A 20,296-nucleotide genomic window follows, 5' to 3' on the forward strand; every position below is an offset into this window, starting at 1 on the left:
CCTCTTTTTTAGAGCCCAACTGTACCACAGGAAACTCAAACAACCAGATTTTAGGAGACGGAGACAGGTTTCCATAGCAACCCTAGTGCTCCCACCATGTTCCCTTTCATCTCTACATATTGTCTACATCAATAGATGATCAGTTTTGGCATGTCTGCTGCTTTTTGTGTCGGTGATTTAGATACAGAAGGATGTGAGAGAGACAGGCTGAGAGGAGCGAGGAGAAATATGGTGGGAGAAGTTGAGTAAGGACAGAAGAAAGAGAGAAAAAATAAATGTTTTCAGCAAAGCATTAGGCTCCTCTGTATCTGTTCTCCATCTGCAGCCGGCTTAACAGCACAGTCCTCACATACATCCGCAGTGTGTGTGGTTGTGTGTGTGTGTGTGTGTGTGTGAGTGCAGGGTCTGGCTGCTTCAGCATCCCGGCTGTTCTGCTTTCACTCGACAATAGCTGAAAACAGGCTCGAAAGCTTCTTCAACTCTACGAGGGCTGTGGGGTAACAGCAAGGAAGAAGGGTTTGTGGGTTGCAAGGGTTCACATCATCAGACTATTCAACATGGCGGCAGAGCGGTCTCATACACTCCAGAGAAAAGCAGAGAATTACGCAGAATTACATCAAACTCTGGCTTCTGTTCATCCTCCTCTCGTCCTCTCCTTCTCTCATGTGGATTTTAAGAAATTGAGTCCGATGAGACACTTTGACCCATCCAGCTTGACTGCTGATTCCCGTTTGACCCAGTTTGACCCAGTTTAAACTGCACCACTGTGTCGGTCTTAATGGGCTATCATAGTACTTCTGGCTGCACTGAGGAATAACATTTATAACAGTTTGAGCTTGAGTTCACGCTGAAATAAGACCTGCATTAAAACATCTCTGTGTGGGCAAACAATCATGCTTCAGTTAATGTATGAAAACTGATCTGGTAAGTCAAATTTAAGAATAACATCCATAAATGTGAAGGCTTATCCCACAACAAAGCAGACAGAGCCGCTTATAACACTCTGACAACTGTGGAGAGTTATCACTGCAGCATTTATACAAATAACAGAGTAATCCAGCAGAAGGTGTGCTTCATTTGTGTTACAGGCCAAAAGCAGTGTAATGATTATTAAACAAGGCAGAATTAGTTGCAGACAAATTCAGTTGTTGATAATTAGTTGGATACATCACTGCGTGTGGTTTTCAAGCTGTGAGCAGACATAACATTGTTTTCTGGAGCTGCCTTGTTGCTGTGGAGCGAGACATCTCGCATTCTTACTATCATTGCTGTGAGTCCCACAAATAAAACAGCAACCAAGAGGTGACAGGTAAACAAAACATAGCAAAATGGCAGCAGCCAACTTAACACCACCGTGCCCTAAAAACATCTAAAGTCTGGGATCATTTCACCCTCAATGCTGCAAAGGAAAGGGCCGCCTGCAGAGTTTATAGAGCAGACCTTATTTATCATGGTGGTGCGTTGAAAATGTGCAACACATTTTTCGTCTCTCTTTTAAACTTCTGCTGTGACATTTAACTTAACAGTACAAAGTTACAGCTGAGCTTTGTGCATTTTTTTTAACCTCACTACACATTGAAACAAAATTGTCTCTCTTACATTAACTTGCTATGTGTTAAGTCTTTAAGATAAGATAAGATAGGATAACATAAGATTGGATAACATAAGACAAACTTTATTGATCTCCCATTGGAGGACAATTTTTTTTTACAGCAGTTTTCAGCAAGAAACAGGATAGTACAACAATGTACTTACAAAGTTATAGTGAATAATTAAAGGTAATAGATCAGAATTATATAAAATAAAATATAATACATATATAAAATATATAAAATATACAATATGGACACTTTCCACTTGTGCTTAGTTGAGTTATTGCACAGGGAACATTGCACCAGGTTGCTAAATACACACAGTAAGTACCATAATGATATGAAGTGACTGATGCAGTCAGCATAGCCCATGAAGAAACAATAGTTACAGAGTTATTTCACAGCAACGGGAAGAGATGTTGAGAATATGTGCACAGCTTCTTTAATTCAGACATTTAATGCCATGTTTAGAGTTTAAAATAGTAATATCAATAAACTGATACCACGGTAAAAGCCTGTCAGTAACTGTTTATTTTATTGTCATTCAAGTCGATTAATTATTTCAAGAACTGATGATTAATCCAACATCAAAATAGTCTATAGTACCTGTCTTATCAGTGCATCACCTTGCATTGAAAGTTCAGTCTAACTGATCCATACTCGCAACACCAACTAACTAAGAAAATCTCATTTATGAGATGAAGGTCACAAATAGCAAGTGCAGTTTCAACATTGAACATTTAACATTTTCCATCAAACGTTGATTTTTATGATTTTTACTTGCAAACGTGTGCTACGTAAGGGTTAAAAAATCTTCTGCATGATGTACCCGTGTCTTAATTAATTTAATTAGTGTCAGGTTACCCTGAATACCAAAGCTCTGCTGACCCGAGGTATGTTTGTTTTCATTACGTATCATTTGGCCTTTAGAAAAGCTGCATAATATTACCAGGAGACGTTTCTTGGTAATGTCATTACGACTGTATGTTGACACAAAGGGTATTCATATTATGTTGGATGGTATAGCGGCAATTAGAATAAATCTCACACAGCATAACAATGATTCATTGAAGAATACTGGGAGGTGAAGGACCAGCAGTATGTACTCTTTGTCTCAGTCATGTTCAGTATTATGAGCTGTAGGTCTTTTACCTCACTTAAAACAGTCTCAAATATTTGGTTCCACTGAGGCTTTGAGGTGCTGTTTCAGATATCCTGTTTCATGTTCACACACAGAGCTCTGAGAAATAAGATAAACTTCTCCCTCAGGTCCATTTTGTTCCTTGAGTGTCTTGTGTGGCTCCATGCACAGACAAGACATCAGTATCATCCGACGACTGTTGTCTAAACATCAGACGATATTAACAATGAAAGCCATTTGTTTGTTGTTGTGGTGAAATGTTATGAAAGCCTTGTTCATACTCCACAGGACATGGAAAATGACATATCTTGTCAATATGTTTTCCATCCTGAGGGAAATAACATCTCCTCCTGACAGAGATTCTAATATAAACTAACACCTTCACCTCAGGCCCTGAAACGCTATTACATTAGCGGAAGGAACATTGGATATAAACAACCAAAGCATTACCCCGGTTGATCCAGCGAGAGGCCGGATAGCTGTGAGGCACATTCTTGAGCAAGCCACAGAAAACCTAATACAACTGCGGCTCAAGAGTTAGAAAACCACTGACTCTGTGTTTGTGTCTTAAGTTCAGAAGTTGGAGCGGGACAGACGGAGCGTTTCCAATGGAGTTTCAGACAATTTGGTGTCTGTTTGTCAGCTGGTTCTCGCTACCGGTGATGATGTGTCCTCGCTGGGCTAAAAGCCCACAGCGGGACTTTGCTGTCCTATCAGCACAGGAAAGAGGAAGTACTCCCCTGTCACTGCAAAAGCAGCTTTCTGAAAGGGGTCCCATTGTGCTTAATGGTAGGAAACAAGCTTTCATGGAGCAGACTTTTGGTAGCACTGGAGCTGGACTCTTGCTGTGAAATGGCAAAGATGGAGGAAGGGAGGGAGGGAGGGATTTATGCTGCATATTCCATCACCGATATCGCTTTCTCCTTGCTCACTGTCTCTTTGCACGTCTCCCTCCCCCCCTCTCCCACACCCCCTCATCGCACCAGGGCATTTTTGTGGCCCAGAGCTGATGGGTAGCTGTCCAAGAGATTGGCCAGTTGCCACCTTCTGCCTGTCTTTGTCAACATCCAACAAACTAAGGCCAAGCCACCATGTGGGTATGCTAATGTGTGGCGCCCTGGGGCTGCCCATAGAGATGCCAGTCTGCAGAGGAGGAGAAATTGAAGCTGTGACTCCTGGACCCTGTCAGTCTGGAGGGGTGACCCGGGGGTGAACGGCCTTTCCAGCCTGGCACTGCTCTCTGTTTTGGCTCCACTCAGCTCCGAGTCTGTTGGAAGGGCTGTGGAGAGAAAGGGAATGTGAGCCTCTATCACATGTTCTCCCACCAGCCTTAAATCAGGACATATGCCTTTTTTTATATTCAACTAAACCAGACACTGTTTTTATGAAAGAGTGTTTGTTTTCAGTGTTAACCCGTGTTCACCACAACAGAAATGATACCAGATATCAGCAGAAAGAGAACCTGAGAGTCAATCAATAGTCATTTTACGTGACTTATCCTCAGCGTTTGAATGTATTACATGTCCGCTCCTTTATTACATTCATGCCTGACTTAAAGATGAACCTCCTGAATACAAATGCAGGGAAGATTTCTGATCCCTCTATCAATACTTCATGTTTGTCTTCTTCTCTAGCAATATTAACTGTTTCCAATCGAAGGTAAGGATCAATTCCCATCCACAAGGTCACCTCCATCCTCACCAGCAAATTCCAGCCTTACAAATATATGCATGTATTCTCCGACTGAAACCGTTCAATTAACCCACAGATTTATTTACTTCCTCAGATATCTGATATGTAAAACTGCAGTAATAGAAAAAACAGTTCAGTTAGATAAGAGAACATGATTCTGATGGTTCTCCTGTATTGATGGATGATTAGCATGCCTTATAACCTGTCTGAATTCAATTAACCACTATATACTGGAGCACTGACACTGCCTGTGAACTCCATCCATCTGGTCCTTCAAGCAGAGTAAAAATATCTGCATTATGACTCAAGGTAGAGCTGTGGAAGGCTTTTCGTATGCCCCCGGGAACCCTGACAATTTACTTGTTTTGTTTACGTGGCTCCACTGGCTCACCTTTTTTGGTTTTTAATGAACCCAAGAGACTCACGACCATTATTATACTGGTGGCATACTACTTTTAATGATGTGCTGTTTTAGCCACCGCCTGCTGCAGCCCTGTGCCATGCAAAAATCTTCATTAGCACTATAGTCCTCTCCTATGCAGGGCGGGTACTTATACAACATCACTCTTATAGAAAGAATGGGCTGCTGTGGTCAAATGTGCACGAATAAGACGGGAGACTCGATGACTTGAGGCTCCCCCCTAGGAGAATGGCCTTGTTTATTATGCATGTGTTTCATTAGGGGGAGATTTGACCCTGTGGTCAGCACTGCTCTGTCTGTCTGTCCGTCCGTCCGTCTGTCTGTCTCAGACACTTACCTGCAGAAACTGAACAAATCAGAGAAACAGCAGAAAGTGCCTAAAGTACATCATCAGCATTTCAATGAAGCAGTCATAAGGAGTGCAATGGTTCGAGTGTGTGTTAAAATATTGATCCTGTGGTTGCAGAGTGACTGTGTTAGAGCAAAAACCTGTTACAGGAAAATGACAGATAGGGTGGATTTTTTTTATTTTCCATTTCTCCCATCTGTCACTCTCTTTATCTTCCTCCATCTCTCTCATGTCCCTCCACAGCACTGCAAAACTCCCCCATGAGTTGTAGAAAGTGATACGCCATCATGTCTCCCTGATTCGATGGAAGTGCTGTGTGCTGTTAGTATCCTGGAAATAAATGGAGCCAGTGCAGCGCTTGTGTAGAGAAAGGATGTCCGTGTTGTGGGCAGACTAGATCGATGAACATCAGATTTTGACATGGCAAGGCGAGGGCTTGTTGTGTGTTTTTGTGTGTGTGCACGAAAGGAAAGTTTTTGCAAAGGTGTGAATCCAGTTCTGCACGAACGCAACCAACTGTCCTCGAAGGAGGGCAGATGGCTGAAAGATTTGAGTCCAGGAGCAGAGTCTTCATTGTGTTCACATGCATGTATGAGAGTGTACGTCACTTACTCGACCATCAGTTAATCCATTATCATTTACCAGCCTGTCACATCACCACACCTAGGCTTTAATTGCACCCATTCCTGGAGCTTCTTGAACCAGATTAATGTCATGGCTCTGCACTGAACATCTCTCAATCACTTCATCTAAACTTTGTTTCTAACCCAGTTTCCATGCACCACAGACCCACAAAGCCTCTCCTCTTCAGGGTCTGGGTGCTAATTGAGCGTCGCTTCAATCATAGGAGTTGTCACCGTCATCTTCAGCTTTGAAAAGTAACCTGCTGCTGCTCCCTCTCACCTCATTTAGGGATGAGAGTAGATTCCTCCAGCACTTTATATGTGCATTATCATCTGTGATCAATTTTGTTTGTGTGTGTGAAGAGAAAGTTGCTTGTGTGAGTGTGTTCGTCTGTCTGGTTATGTAGTGGGGCTAAGGAGGAGTCTTTGGGCACCACAGACATGTGGGATGTTTGCCAAGCCAACACACAAGCAGAGGAATCAGACACACTGGCCTCAGCTCACATGGAGCTGGCACTGACGTTAGCTTCATAATAATATATTCAAATATTGATTTCTTTCTATTTTTGTATCCATAAATATGTGAGTGTTGGAAGAGGTTATTGTCTGCATTTTGTACTTTTAACTCTTTTTATATTACCCAAACCTTGTGATGAAGGACCCATTTTTGGTACTCCTTTAATAACATATCACATAACTGTCTGTATAAAGCTTTTATTTATGGTGATTGTGGTGATGTGCAAAACTTACACATTAAGATATATTATTCTAACGTCTGATTGTATGCATTTTGAGTTTTGCAATTTGCAACACACATGGAACACCACATCATGTTGAGTCCTAATCATTTCAGTTGATATGCAAACATTTACATTCATTTGGAGATGTGCTGATGCCAACTGGATGAATGTTCGTCAAATACCTACACCTTCTAGCTTCCAGTTAGAAAATTCCTATGACTCTCCCATCGGGTAAATCTGCCTCTTGCTGCTAAAAAGACAGCTATGATCGATGAGACAATGAAACAAAACTTCAAGTATTGGACCAGAAACCCAAACATGAGCTTCATCTGTTTAAACTCTGTTTGGCTGGGGAGCACTAAAGAGTTGGGTGATCGCTGTAGGATTATGTGACATAAAGCAGAATCATTTGAAACCACTGTTGAAAGGAAACTATTCAGAGTGGCACCTTTAAACACGTTATGTTTGCTATATCAGTGTTTTTCTGTTGAGGTAGGCCCACATTTCCAGAGTGAAGGATACTTTTCAAATTGGAGCCTTAGCCTTCACTGAGTACTGTTACTTTAATGATCTGTTCGCCACATAGATACTTGAAAACAGAATGTACTCCATGCTCTGTTAAAAGCATAGGCTCACCCTTCCCTGCTGGATACCCCTGTACTCGCGTAATCTCATCATACTTGCAGTCTGTCAGAGAATACAGGGCTGTGTGTTGCCCCTGAGCGAAGCCGAGGTCACGTTTCTCTGACAGCTCGTCTCCCCTCTGAATTGTAATTCTGCCTAACTAACTGACAACTAGCAGGCCCAGAGACCAGCACATGACGACTGATGACATCAACAACAACAGAGCTGTAGTACACAGTTGATGACAAAGCTCAACCTGGGAGTGCTTTTAGCAGCAATTTAAGGCATTTTGTGCTGATGTGACGCCCCAGCTAAGGATTGTGGGTGAAAACTCTTGCTGAGATATTCTTAGACTCACTAGCAGAACTTTTCACTAAAGGATAAAGGAATTAGTTTAAAGGCCCAGTGAATTTCCCTCCATTTTCATCTTCCTTTGTTGAGCAGCACACGTCGTTTTTTTTGTCTCCAGTCTTTTATTTGTAAAACACCAATTTCATAAGTCGCTTCAGTTGGTTGCCAGACCACGACCACAGGAATTGCAAGGAGGAGGAAATGTGGATTTGCAGATTTTATAACAGAAATGCAGCACAGTCTTAAAGTGCGTCCCAACTTGGCAGAAAAGGTAGGACATGGCTGACATTTTGTGCAGGAAGAATCTGCCTTGGAGATGAAGTGCGTGTCAACAGGAGCGCTTGCAACATGGTCTCCAGGTTGCTGAGTGTGCACCCAGTAGGCCTAGAAATATGAGGAGCATGCAGAATGTTGCTGAGTGTCTGGTTTGCAGACTCGCCCCTCTTGCGTAGCCCCTGAGAAAGCCCATTGATGTGATTCATGTTTTAGCACATGGTTACAACCAGAGATCTCAGCCGTGACGGCTCCTGCCTCTGCTGCGTCTTTGAAAATAAGTTCAGAATTTCTCAGCTTCCTCCCGACCTGGCTCTTCCTCCCACACACACTCTGAAAATGGCTTGGCAGGATTTTTGGGGGTAAAATACCACAAGGATGAAAACTCTTTTTTGGGTGTTAACAACTATGTTGCTGTGTCTGAATCTGGCAATCCGGACTTCCGCTCTCTGGAAATTATGGGTGTGAGATGTGGATCTAGAGGCACAAATGTCAGCTTGTGTGTTTCTGTCATACCTCACAAGCATTCAAATGACACTCTGCCTTCGGTCACCGTTTTCTTCCACTGAAAATAACAAGTCTATATAAAAACTGAGTAGTTGCCTTATGCTCCCCTTTAAAGGTCTTGATTCATGCCTTCATACTTGGACCCAGGTCAGACTCGTATTACAAAAAGATGATCTTATTCTGCAGTTTAAAAATGAACCGAAAGCCTTGTCAGCCCTTGTGCATCCATCAAATAGAGTTACTATACATCCCTGCCCACATAATACAGGGTTTCCATCAGTGCCTTGGAAATACTGGCCTCAGAAGACATGGGAAGAAACAGTGGGTTATATTTTTCTTTAATTTGAGCCTGGAGGGATTGAAGAAGGATTTAAAATTGCTTGTGTGCTGTTGTCGAGGATAGGAGGGAAGCTGCAGGGGAAATGGTGTTTCTGTAAAAGGAGATTTTAGCCACCAGCTCACACTGCAGCAGTGTGTTAAAGCCTCAGTGAGTTAGAGCAGATTGTGCCCCCCTGTTGAAGCACTCGGGCCCCACTTCAGGCTCACTTTTTAATAAACTCTCTTTAGACACTTTTGCCATAGATCAACAAACTGTCTTGTTGATAACTGACTTTTTCCATCGTTCAGTTTCAATGTCATCAACATTTGCCTTCGGGATCATGAAAATAACTGAGAATTGTTTTGCTCAAGTCATCACAATCTGATGAAATGTCTTCCTTTCCTGTGCTGCGATCCATCCGCCCATAAAAAATGTATGACTCCCTCCAGAGATGTGAACAGCTCTGAAACGTCCTTGACTTTAAAACTTCTCCCTGTATAATCTTTACTCTTTAATTGATCTGTTCTGTGTCGTTGATCTCTTGTTAAGCAGCACCGAACCTGTTTGTGCAGTAGAGGAAAAACCCTGCATGTATAAATGTGATTTGATGTGATTGGACGCCTTTGTCTCTCCCTGTGCCTGCGCTGTCTAATAGCTGATAATGTAATTACATTTCCATCAGCGGGAGGCCCTAATGACTGACCGTGCTGGTATGTGTTATGTGCTATAGAGATAAAGCTCCCGCTCAAATACTCAGGGTTCAGTCTGAGCTGTGGGATCGATACTCTCTCCTTCTCGTGTTCTCCTCATTTATATTGCTGGAGTATTTGGAATCAGAATGCTCTAGTATTAGCAGGAGGAAAGATCCTGGGCTCTGCTCCAGCATTTCTCTGTAAAGTTGTTGCAGCCTGTTGGGAAAGCAAATGGTCAGCTTGGACTTTATATAACGTTGTGCATTTTCTCCGACACTCTGCAGAATGAAACAAAATCAGAATTAATTTCACTCCTTGATGTTTTCAAATGTTACCACTGAGCTTTCTTGTGTTTTGGTAAAGCTTCTTCTACTCTGAACTCTCTCTCTGTCCCAGATCAACCTGCAGCGCTGCCCATACCTTCACACAGCCTAATTGGCCTGTCTATCTTGCCAGGGTGTCTAACCAGTGTGTGTGTGTGTATGTTTCCCTGCAGGCTTTGAGCTGCTGTATCAGCCTGAAGTTGTGAGGCTCTACCTATCTCTGCTGACTGAGAGCCAGAACTACAACACCCTGGAGGCCGCTGCAGGGGCTCTTCAGAACCTCAGCGCTGGACAATGGACTGTGAGTCTTTGGCTGGGGAGGGTACAAGACGTGCACACTGTTCTCTGACAGACTTTTACACACTGATTGTTTTACCTATATATTGTATTATGCAGCTTATGTCTTTATCACTGACATAAGTGATCTGGTTTGGGTTCTTGGTCTATGCCAACCCACGGCCCAGGTTTTCTGCTGACTTTAAAGACCTAATTTTAAACCCCTGAAACTGATTGCAGACTTGCATAAATCAAACCTGTTATATATTTAAGGACTTCAAATCTGAATGCTAACATCAGTTCTGACAACCAGGACTCTCAGTCCAAGTGTTAAGTTGGAAAACTGTTAAAAGACGTCTACGGCCATCTTTGAAAATATGTGAAAACATAGTAGAAGTGAACGTTTTTTTTCTCCATCTACTTGTAGATGTTGATTAAAAGTCTGTAGACCAAGCGGCAACCTCCGATCTTAAAATATGAAGCTCATGCAGAACTGCTAAATACTGCACTTCATCAAGCGTCGCTTGAGGCTCGCTGCAGAAACACCGGAAACAACATACACACCAATTACAAAAAGACGATCTTTACAGCAGAAATAAACATGTTTACAGCCTTGTTCAAAAAACAGTTTAGCTCTGAGTAGCTAATTTCCCTCTCGGCACACACTTTATGGAGGGTCAATTATTCTATAACTCAGTATTTTTGAAGATTTTAAACTTCAGGTTTTGCCCAAATAAGGGCATGGCTGATTTGATTGTCTGGCAGGCACCTAGCTGTTAGCAGAAAAGGGCTAAAGGCCCCGCCTCTTTACCTCACACCAGCTTGGACAAAGTTAGGTTGAGTTTAGCATTTCCAATATGGCACCCACCAACAATACGCTTCAAAACAGGGCTTCAGGAACAGATGGGTGATGTCACGGATACTATGTAAAATTTTTTATCCAGTCTTTGGTTTAGACTAAATCTGCAGCCGTCACAAGATTCATATTCATTTATATTTGACAAAAATGATTGCATTAAAGTGCAGTTCACTAGCTAGGACCACGCCACACGAGGATATAAGTTTGAACATGTAATGATTTATTGTGCGTTGTATAGCTCAGCAGATGGAGACTCAGGATGGGGATCACGTCTCAGCGTTATCCTAGCCGGAGCTGATCTTGATCCCAGGCAGTACCTGGAATTAGACAAGGGCACAAAAGAGCGAAGACAAGTTGAGTAGTAAGGGATAAGAAAAAAGGCAACTGAAGCAGAGCAAGGTGAGGGAGGGTGGGTTGAAGAGCAACAGACGAACGGTGGAGTAGTCTTGCTACGTTTAAGTAGGCTTGTCAGGTGATTGAGGGTGTGGTTTAGGCGTGGTCCTGCTCCCGAATTTAAGTTAACACCTTAACTTCATCAATGAAAAAATTTGAAGTTTGATTCCAGAATTATAGTTCTTGGGGCGCTCACCAAAGCCAGCCACCAAATTCTTGTAGCAATTCAGTCCTGTGAGGCATCAGTTAATGACCATTGTTCAGAGGTCTTTCTTCCTTCCTAGTCAGAGTTGTGCAGCGCCAATACAAGCACATAAACAGTCTGCTTTCTTGGCCGTCTGTGAAGATTGTGAAGAAATGTTGTCTTTATGACATCTGAAGTTCCTTGTTAACTCCCCACCGCATTGTATTTAGGATTTTTGTAGGGAAAATAAAAGATGCTTATATTGCGTGTTTGAATAGACAAGATTGAAACGCTGGAAATGACTGTTAAGAAATACCACCACAATGATCTCATTCGTCTTTGTCCCTTAAAATGATCGGTTTATATAAATTATAAACCTTGTTTATGTCGTAACGACTTTATCCGGTTGAAAACTGATTCAAATAAAGTCTCGTCCAATCAGACCTGATTTCACAATGTCAGTTCGTGCTCACTGAGAGTGAGAAGTCTGAAATGAGATGGAGACTCTGTTGATGCTCCAAGATGTGGCAAACATTCAGACCCCTAAGGCCGACGTCAGAGAGACTGTTTTACTGTTTCTATAAAACTGACAGTTTACATCACATCTTAAAGTCTTGCTGAAGGAAACACAACTTGCTCAGACTGTACACCCCGACGTCTATGTCTACACAAGTTCAACTGCTTGCTTTTTTACTGGCTGCGAAGCGTCTCTACAGCAGGCTGTCGTCAGACTCTGTATTGTTTGCGTCTGCTTTCCCCATGAGATCTTGTGAGATCATACAAAATCACATCGGTATGTTTCTTCGTCTGACAAACACAGTAATCTTAGTATAGTGTAGAAGTGGTGCAACTTTATTTTCATATCTTGCAGTGTGTACATATTTGAGATTAAAGAGAAAATATCTGTTTAGTTTCCCTTTATGTGCATGATGCAACCTCGTTTTAAAATGGGTAAGGATTATAAACTCCAGTAGTCGAGGCCCTCATAAATGCAATTTTTCTGTTATCAAAGCAAGCTCCGATTCAATCTCATGGCACAGTTTAGCGTGACAGCAAGTGATACTAGCTCTCTTTATAAAAACCTTCCACCCAAGTGGCATACCATGTCCAAATAAGAGTGACATGACAAACTTCCCTGTCTGTTGAATGTTTGCCTCTGTGGATTGATGCTATGAGAACTTTAACACCACACATTTATCCCAATTAGAGCATCTGTGGAGCTGCTGAGAGGTAGTCTGCCTCGCAGGCAGTAATATCATCAGCATGGAGAGCTAGTTGTCAGATGCCAGTTTACACACAGCACCCCAGGCAAGAGCGGTCACTTAATTGTTTCAGCAGGCTGGCTACTCTCAGCCCAGGGCAGCATTATCACAACAGCGTTTCTCTTAACACCCATGTGCCAGACTGTAAACACATCAGCAGTATCAAGCATTTCTGCCTGGAGTGGAAAAACACACAAAAGATTTGAGTGAACATCCAGCCTGAGCCTCACAGATTCAGAATTAATAATTCAGCAGTAGTGATTTTCAGCTAAGGTGAACATTTGGAGGAGAAATCCTTCTTTCCTGTGCTGCATTTTTTTAATATTAAAGCTAATCAGAATTTCTGACAAAGCTCAGGAACCTGTGGAGCTGCTTATACATCTCAATTTCACATCTGGTAGCTGGACAAAGCATGTCTCTGCTCCCCCAGAGGATATCAGAGCTTCTTCTTGAAATCCTCTTCATCATTTGCCTCCTCTTTGCTCTGCAGAGCTGCTTTTCGAGTCTTACTACTGCCATCTAGTGGTTCTGCTGGTGATGCCATTTGCTTAATTACATCTCTTGGGGTAGTGATGCTTAGATGAGACAGTCTTTTATGTCAAACTTAATGTTTGAAGTTACAGAAAAATGAGAAGTAAAATCTACTGATGTTTAAAATTAAGACAAATTATATCACATGTGGATTCAGAGCTTGCTGAGTAATGTTGTGAATAAGTCAAGCTCAGGAGCAGTCAGAGCTGTCTTCTAGTTAATGAGTGACAAATTAAGAGTGTGTGCAAGTGTAGTGCGTGTGTAGTGTGTGCGTGTGTGAAGAAAAGGGAATATATAAAGGACTCTGTACCTTGTGTCGTGGAGGTGACCGAGACTCCTCTGGTGAAGCTCTCCCAGTGGTCAAAAGAAAAGAAGTGTCATCATGCTGAGCAGCTCCCAGGTGGGGCTCTCGAGGTCTGCATGAATGTCAAACAGGATGTAGCTGACAGCGTGTGCTCACTCACCCTCACGTAGAGGTTAAAGGTTGAATTCTTTAAAAGCAGGCACCTCGTGTTCTCTCTGCCTTCTCTCTAGTGGTCCAACTACATCCGAGCCACGGTGCGGAAGGAGAAAGGTCTTCCCATCCTGGTTGAGCTGCTGCGCTCCGACTCTGACAAGGTGGTGCGAGCTGTGGCCATCGCTCTGCGCAACCTGTCCATTGACCGCCGCAACAAGGACCTGATCGGTATGAATAAGTGACAACACAACATAGAGGTTTCAATAGAAGGTGTTATTCTTTAGATGCAAATGTAGAAGATTGTAGTATTTTTTCACTTTCACCGCAACAACAACTGACGAAGGTCTCCTCACGCTTTCATTATCACTTCTCTAATGCCAGAATGTTTACTGAGGGAGTAATTGGGGCTACATTTTATGAAATGAAGACAAGATATGTGGATGTTTATGTGCAAACATGTACCTCAAAGCAAAGCGAGAGCTATTCATGTTTCATGGGGTCTGAGTTGGTCAGATACAACTCTTCCAAAGTTTCTGTTTTTAATGATAACCCTCCACCAAAGCTTACAGAAGAAACACTATCAAGAAGTTCACTGTAGGGGTGACACTTTTGGCCCAGTGGTTAAGTTGCGTGCCCCATGTGCAGAGGCAATAGTCCTCAAAGCGGGCGGCCCAGGTTCAATTTCAACCTGCAGCTCTTGACTACAAGTCATTCCCCTGAGTTTCCTTCTCTATCCAATGTCTTAAAATAAGCCCAAAAATGAACTTGAAAAACTGAAAATCACTGTAACTTCAAATATATCATTACAATGTTATGACAAGAAAAAAAAAAAGAAAATATCTTTAAATTCAGCTCAAGGTGAGTTTCTTCAATGTGTTTCTCCAAAAGAAAAGCCAAGAACATCTTTCTTTAGAGCTAATGTAAAGAGTTTTTAGCAGGTTGGTTATGAAACAGACTGAGATTAATTCTGTCTCTGTCTGACTGACAAAATCAGAAAAGACCATCAGGAACAAGACAGGCTATCTCTATATTGAAATTGTTAATATTTAAAACTGCTGCTGCAGCATAGGTGACAGACAAGATACAGCCTTTTTTATTCATCACAGCAACAATTCGCTGTAAGTGTTAGATTTGATTGTTAAGGGAAGCAGGTGGTGTTTTTTGTTGTCGAAAGTACTACCTATGCATGTTCAGGACACATTAACACAACATCCCTTCTTCATTGTCCCCAGAATCCATAAAGAAATTGGTCGCAGGTCATTCAAATTCAAAGCCCCATCTGATTGGAATAATCTACCCCCTTCTCTTAAATCCATCACCTCCATCCACTGCTTTAAATCAATTTTGTTTTATCATTTAAAAACAAGCTGCTCCTGTTTCTGACATGTGTTGATGTGCTTTTTGATGCCTTTCTCTTTGTTGATGCTGTCTATTGTCAAAGTTTTGTTTAATGGTGGGGTGTTTTGTGTGTATTTATTTGCTTTGTGTTTTTGTTGGGACCCCCTTGAAAACGAGATGCTGCATCTCAAGGGGCTATCCCATAATACATAAATTACAATTAAGACTACATAGACGCAAACAGCTGATTTATTTTATGCACAAAACTCCTGAAAATGTCACACAAAGAGCTGAAACTTTCACCCTGACTTAACCCAGATGTTTTCCTACCAACCCCCTAGCAGCATTTCTGCTTGAAGTCTGGGTGAGCAGCAGGGAATACTCCCTTTAAACCTCAGCACAGTCATTGGATTAACCATTAAACTACTTGACCTAACAGGAAGTTACGCCATGCGGGACTTGGTGAGCAACCTGCCCAGTGGTCAGCAGCGGCCAGCCAAAAACCTGGAGGAGGACACGGTGGTGGCTATCCTCAACACCATCCATGAGATCGTCACTGACAGCTCAGAGAATGCCCGCTCCCTCATCCAGGCCCAGGCCATCGAGAAACTGGTCGCCATCAACAGGACCAGGTCAGACATGACACATACATGACATCACACCCTGTACAAGGAATTTAAAAATGTCACTGAACAACCAGAGGCTCCCCAGAATTACTATTCCCCTCTCTATATTGATTCTGATACCTTGAATTGATTTTTTGTTCATACAGATACAGTCTGACATTGTAATTCAAACAGACTGTATGGCAGACGGTGGACTAAACTACATGTCTGCGTTTGTGTAAACCATGCCAGCAGTGTGGGCATGGTTAGTAGAAAGACATTATACATGTAATAATTACAGCGTGACCTTGGATGCAATTTGCATTGTGAGCGTTTACATTAGTATGCATGGAGGATAATGTAATGTGTCTGTAATGTTCCAAGCTTAGCGACCACAATACCACCACCCACTACACATTAATTAACAGGCTTGCAGAACTGGAGGGCATTGTTGAAGAGGAGGTCCTCTGATGCTGCAGCTCATACAGGACAGAAAGAGGAGAGCGGCCTTAGTTCTCCTCAACAAGCTGATAATATATCTAAGTAACAGAAACACATGCAGATATTCAACATGTTTCTGAAGTTACTTCGGGACGTCCGTTTCAAATCCTTGTCCTGTGGTGAAGTATTGATCACACAGAGAGTGTATTTAACTAGCATGAATATACATAGTGCATTCGCAGACCAAATGGCTGTGTGTCTTTGCAGCCTTGTGAGATTAGCTTTCTTTGAAGTGAGGCCCCCACCCACATGTAATTAATACTGGTGGCTCAGAGGTAGCTAATGAAAGGAAATGTGCACTCATCTGGCTGTGAATTAAAAACTAGACCCAGGAGCCACTCGTGGGACTCGACGTCTTTGAATAAAGAGATAGATTGCAATGTTCTCGTATACCCAGCCGTCACTTGTTTCAGGGTTGGATGAGGTTTCTGGCATTAATTGCTGTGGTTAAATCTCTGTGTTTTTCCACCTTCTCATGCATCCTCAGCCAATCTGCTCGTGAAACGAAGGCGGCGTCCCACGTGCTGCAGACGGTCTGGAGTTATAAGGACTTGAGGAATGCTCTGACCAAGGATGGCTGGAACAAAAGCCACTTCCAGGTACAGGGCTGTGATCCAGTGAGTTTAAAGTGTTGTTTTGTGCTGCACTAGGTCCTAAGAAATGTACAGAGACAAATCATTGGGTTGAACCTCCTTGCCATTGATAAAGGACTTCACTTGTAGAGTTTTTGCATGACTAAAAAGATGTAGAACTAAACATAAGTCCTGAGAGATTTTTTAGAAAAATGATTACAACACCAGTCAGAGGTTTAATTCACCTTGCACATCTTGGTGAAATGTAAAGTTCATGAAGCAAGGAATCATAGATATTTCATGTTAAAACAAAATGTATACACTGTCTTCATAGTCTGTTAACGTACACTTTGTACCATCTTTTAATCCTTGTCTGTTAGCTTCTTAGATGGTAAAAATCTTTCTGGTTCAAACCCAGGATTGCAACAGAAAATGTCTTATCTTTGTCATGTGTGTTACTGAGCTGTGTTCACACGCTGCTTGCTTTGCTTTATCTCTCAGCCCACAGTGACAGCCACCCCGAAAGCTACAAAGAACGGCAAGCCAGGCTATGATGACACCACTCTGCCACTGATGGAGAAAAACCAAGGTGAGTCAGAGTGTGTGTGTGTTTGTGATTGTTGCTGTTTTTGCCTGTTTAGTGGACACATTTGGTGAGATATGGTAGAGAAGATCCCAGATACTCATTAAAATGTAAATTAAATATCACTAAAATAGAAGTTGTTAGGACTCCAGATCTTCTATATTGTCAAAATCTAAATGGCTCAACACTTTAAACCTCCTGAGAGTTATAGCTGGGGTTGGTAATCAGATTTAGATACACTTTTTGTCATACTAGTTAAAATGATCTTTATGTCCTGATGGCAATCAATATATATGTGTGTTTTCTCCTGATATCGTGTCACCGGTACAACTGGATAATGCTAGCATGGTAGTTGTGAGTACTAACAGCAGCAGACATGCTTGTTTGTGTTTTTAACTTTCACTATGATAATGTTTTGGTGAGGACCGGTTTTGAATCAGTCACAATCATATGGTCGAGAATCAGCGGCGCTCGTGCATGTGAGCGGGGGGGGGGCTTCGCTTTGGAGGAGCTCCGAGGGAGGAGGGGAGGGGTTAGACGGAGTCATGAGGAAAAGCTACATTCAAATTCATGCTGGTTTTCCGAGACTACCAACCCTAGCTTTAAAGCTTCTGTGTGGAGTTTTCAGCTGATCATGAAACAGACTGAAATTAACAATGATGTATTTTTATGACCTACATAATCAAACAAGACTATCAACAAGAAGACTGATTGGTCCTGTGTTGTAATTTCTAATACCTGTCACTACAGCAGGTGTCAGACCAGATGATTGACAGCACACCGCAGAAAGAGACTTCAGATTTTAGTATATATTTAGCAAACATTCACAGTAAATGAATATGTGAATATGTTTGACTGTCAAAACGTAACTTGCAGATGTACAGGACAAGCTTAGCAAAGACATTGGGCATGACTCTGTCAACACAAACCAAGAGGTCCTCACAGGAGCTTTAATACATCTTATAAACATTGACTTCAGACTGAACATTTTTTCATCTAATTATTTTTATAAGGGGCTTGTTAAACATTTTTTGAATGCACTGAAGTGCTCATGTTTCCCATAATGAGGGAACATGTAATCCTTTTTATGTTTTTTGATAAAAATCGAGCTCCAAATTTGGGACAAATCTAGGATATATCAGGGTTTAGCTCTTAATGCAGTACTCAGTACTTTGATAAACTTTATATGCAGGATTTGCTCTCAACTTATAAAGCCCTGCAAAAACCATAAAAGATCCACAAATGTGAACACAGATCTCTACACAGATCCACAAACATGTACACAGATCCAAAATACTTTGATTCAATTCCCAAAGCACTCCGGGGTACCCACAGGCTAGCAGCGCCACTTTTTAACAGCTTTCACCCTCATTATGTCAAAATCTTGCATTTAAAGAAAACAGGGATATAATATTGACTAAATAAATCGTATGGAGAGCTGGTTTAATGAAATGACTCCTAAGTTGTAACTGATGATTTATATATCTTCTCCCCTTTGAACAAAAATGCTTAACCTCTCAGCCGTTCATAACTTACTATGTATCTACAAGTTGGTCTACATATTTGCAGATCTGCATACACATTTGTGGATCATTGTACGAATCGGTGGATGCATTTACGGATCTATTTATGCGTTTCCTAGTTGTTGTGCAACAGTATTCTCTCCATGGAGCATTAAACCATACAGTCCTTAAAGCAGGTTTGTACAGAATGCTGACAGAACATTGAATACAGTGTCTGATTGGGTGTGTCCACTTCGCTGAGGTCATGCCTTTTTTTCCTCATAAACCGCTGAGCTTTCCACATTTCTATCGTCATCCTCTGTGTGGTGAAGCTTTGGTGTCATAAGTTGCAAAAATGCTGTTTGGAGTGGTAAAACCTGTCATATATATATATTATAGGAGGTGTAGCTTTGAACAGCTTACTACTGCTGTTGATCATTGAACTGTTATAAAGTTGGTTTTGACAGAATATAGAGGAAGGGCCTCACTTTAGATACTAAACTCTTAAACTTCTATTGTGTGTTTTAAACTGAAAAGGGACAGAGTTGTTAAAAATGTTCCAACCCTCATGAAAGTGTGAACAGCTGAATCCAAAATGATAAAACTAGGATGGAGGTTTTCTCTTACAGCTTTGGTGTGTGTGGGAGAGGGGTGTGGAGGACGTTTAGGGACTGGTGCAGCACATTGGCCCAACAACAAACATCTCTTTGACAGAGGAGTCTATAGCACAGCAGCAGTGTGGTGTCCTGATTTTTGGCCTTGTTCCCCATTATTTATTTTACTTTGCATTCATACATGCACACAAATTGTGGCACTCATCCCTGCCCACTCTCAGTTTGCATTTTTCGATCACTGGCTGAGAATCATTACCCCGAAAAAGAAGCAGTTGGCTCACTTTCTTAGTTTTCATGTACTCCTTTTTTACATACAAACGGCATATGAATGCTTTTCAGGCACCAGGAAATGTGGCAGTGGTGATATGATACCTATGGATGAGCTGGGTCCAGGTAAGAGTCAGACTGTATGATCATTTATAGCCAAAGAAGAGCTCTCCTCTGATCTCCCCTCAGTGTCCAATGGTGTCTTTTCTGATATGACTTCTCTTCTGCTAGCTCTTTTACGGACGCCAAGATTTATATTACAATTCAACCCTCTGAAAACTATGATCACTGTTGATGCTGTGTGCAGGATCCCTCTCTTGACAAGATGTTTGAGCAAAGCTGGGCCTTTATCGCAAGCACTACACCAGCATGTGTGGGTGGTTTTCACTCAGAGAAATACACTCCTACCTAATTATAGACAATTTTCCCTTCCTGTAGTCCTGATGCTGTTAAAAATATAGAAATTTTGATAGTTTTTCTTATGATCATGAGTTCAAGAGTTTTTTGCGACTGTTGGCGGTGATATGTGCAGAAAAAGGTTGTCCCCATGAAGAATTCACTTTTCCCAGAAACATGAAATTATTTTTCCCCCTTCTAGAGAAGATATCAAAGAGTATATCCTGCTGATTCCCTTTAAGCCTGTGGGCTTATATTTTTCAGAGTCCCTCCTAGGAATTGTACCGGAAGTAAGACTGGTTCCAAAAA

At 41.8% G+C, this 20,296-nt stretch overlaps 1 protein-coding gene across 15 annotated transcripts in view; it reads left to right on the top strand.

Annotated features, from left to right (window-relative positions):
• arvcfb (ARVCF delta catenin family member b) overlaps positions 1 to 20,296 on the top strand; it is a 290,685-nt gene that overhangs the window by 258,226 nt on the left and 12,163 nt on the right. For 7 of the 15 annotated variants that reach the window (XM_034691879.1, XM_034691873.1, XM_034691875.1 and 4 more), the window contains 5 exons: positions 9,821 to 9,948; positions 13,687 to 13,837; positions 15,387 to 15,579; positions 16,541 to 16,652; positions 17,127 to 17,214. In XM_034691879.1, the coding sequence (XP_034547770.1) occupies positions 9,821 to 9,948; positions 13,687 to 13,837; positions 15,387 to 15,579; positions 16,541 to 16,652; positions 17,127 to 17,214 (672 nt within the window). Of the gene's footprint in view, positions 1 to 9,820; positions 9,949 to 13,686; positions 13,838 to 15,386; positions 15,580 to 16,540; positions 16,671 to 17,126; positions 17,215 to 19,663; positions 19,718 to 20,296 lie in introns of all 15 variants that reach the window. The other 8 variants (XM_034691870.1, XM_034691867.1, XM_034691869.1 and 5 more) reach the window with 3 other exon arrangements.

The sequence above is a fragment of the Notolabrus celidotus genome, chromosome 9 (assembly GCF_009762535.1).
Source record: "Notolabrus celidotus isolate fNotCel1 chromosome 9, fNotCel1.pri, whole genome shotgun sequence".
NCBI classification, from domain to species: Eukaryota; Metazoa; Chordata; class Actinopteri; order Labriformes; family Labridae; genus Notolabrus; species Notolabrus celidotus.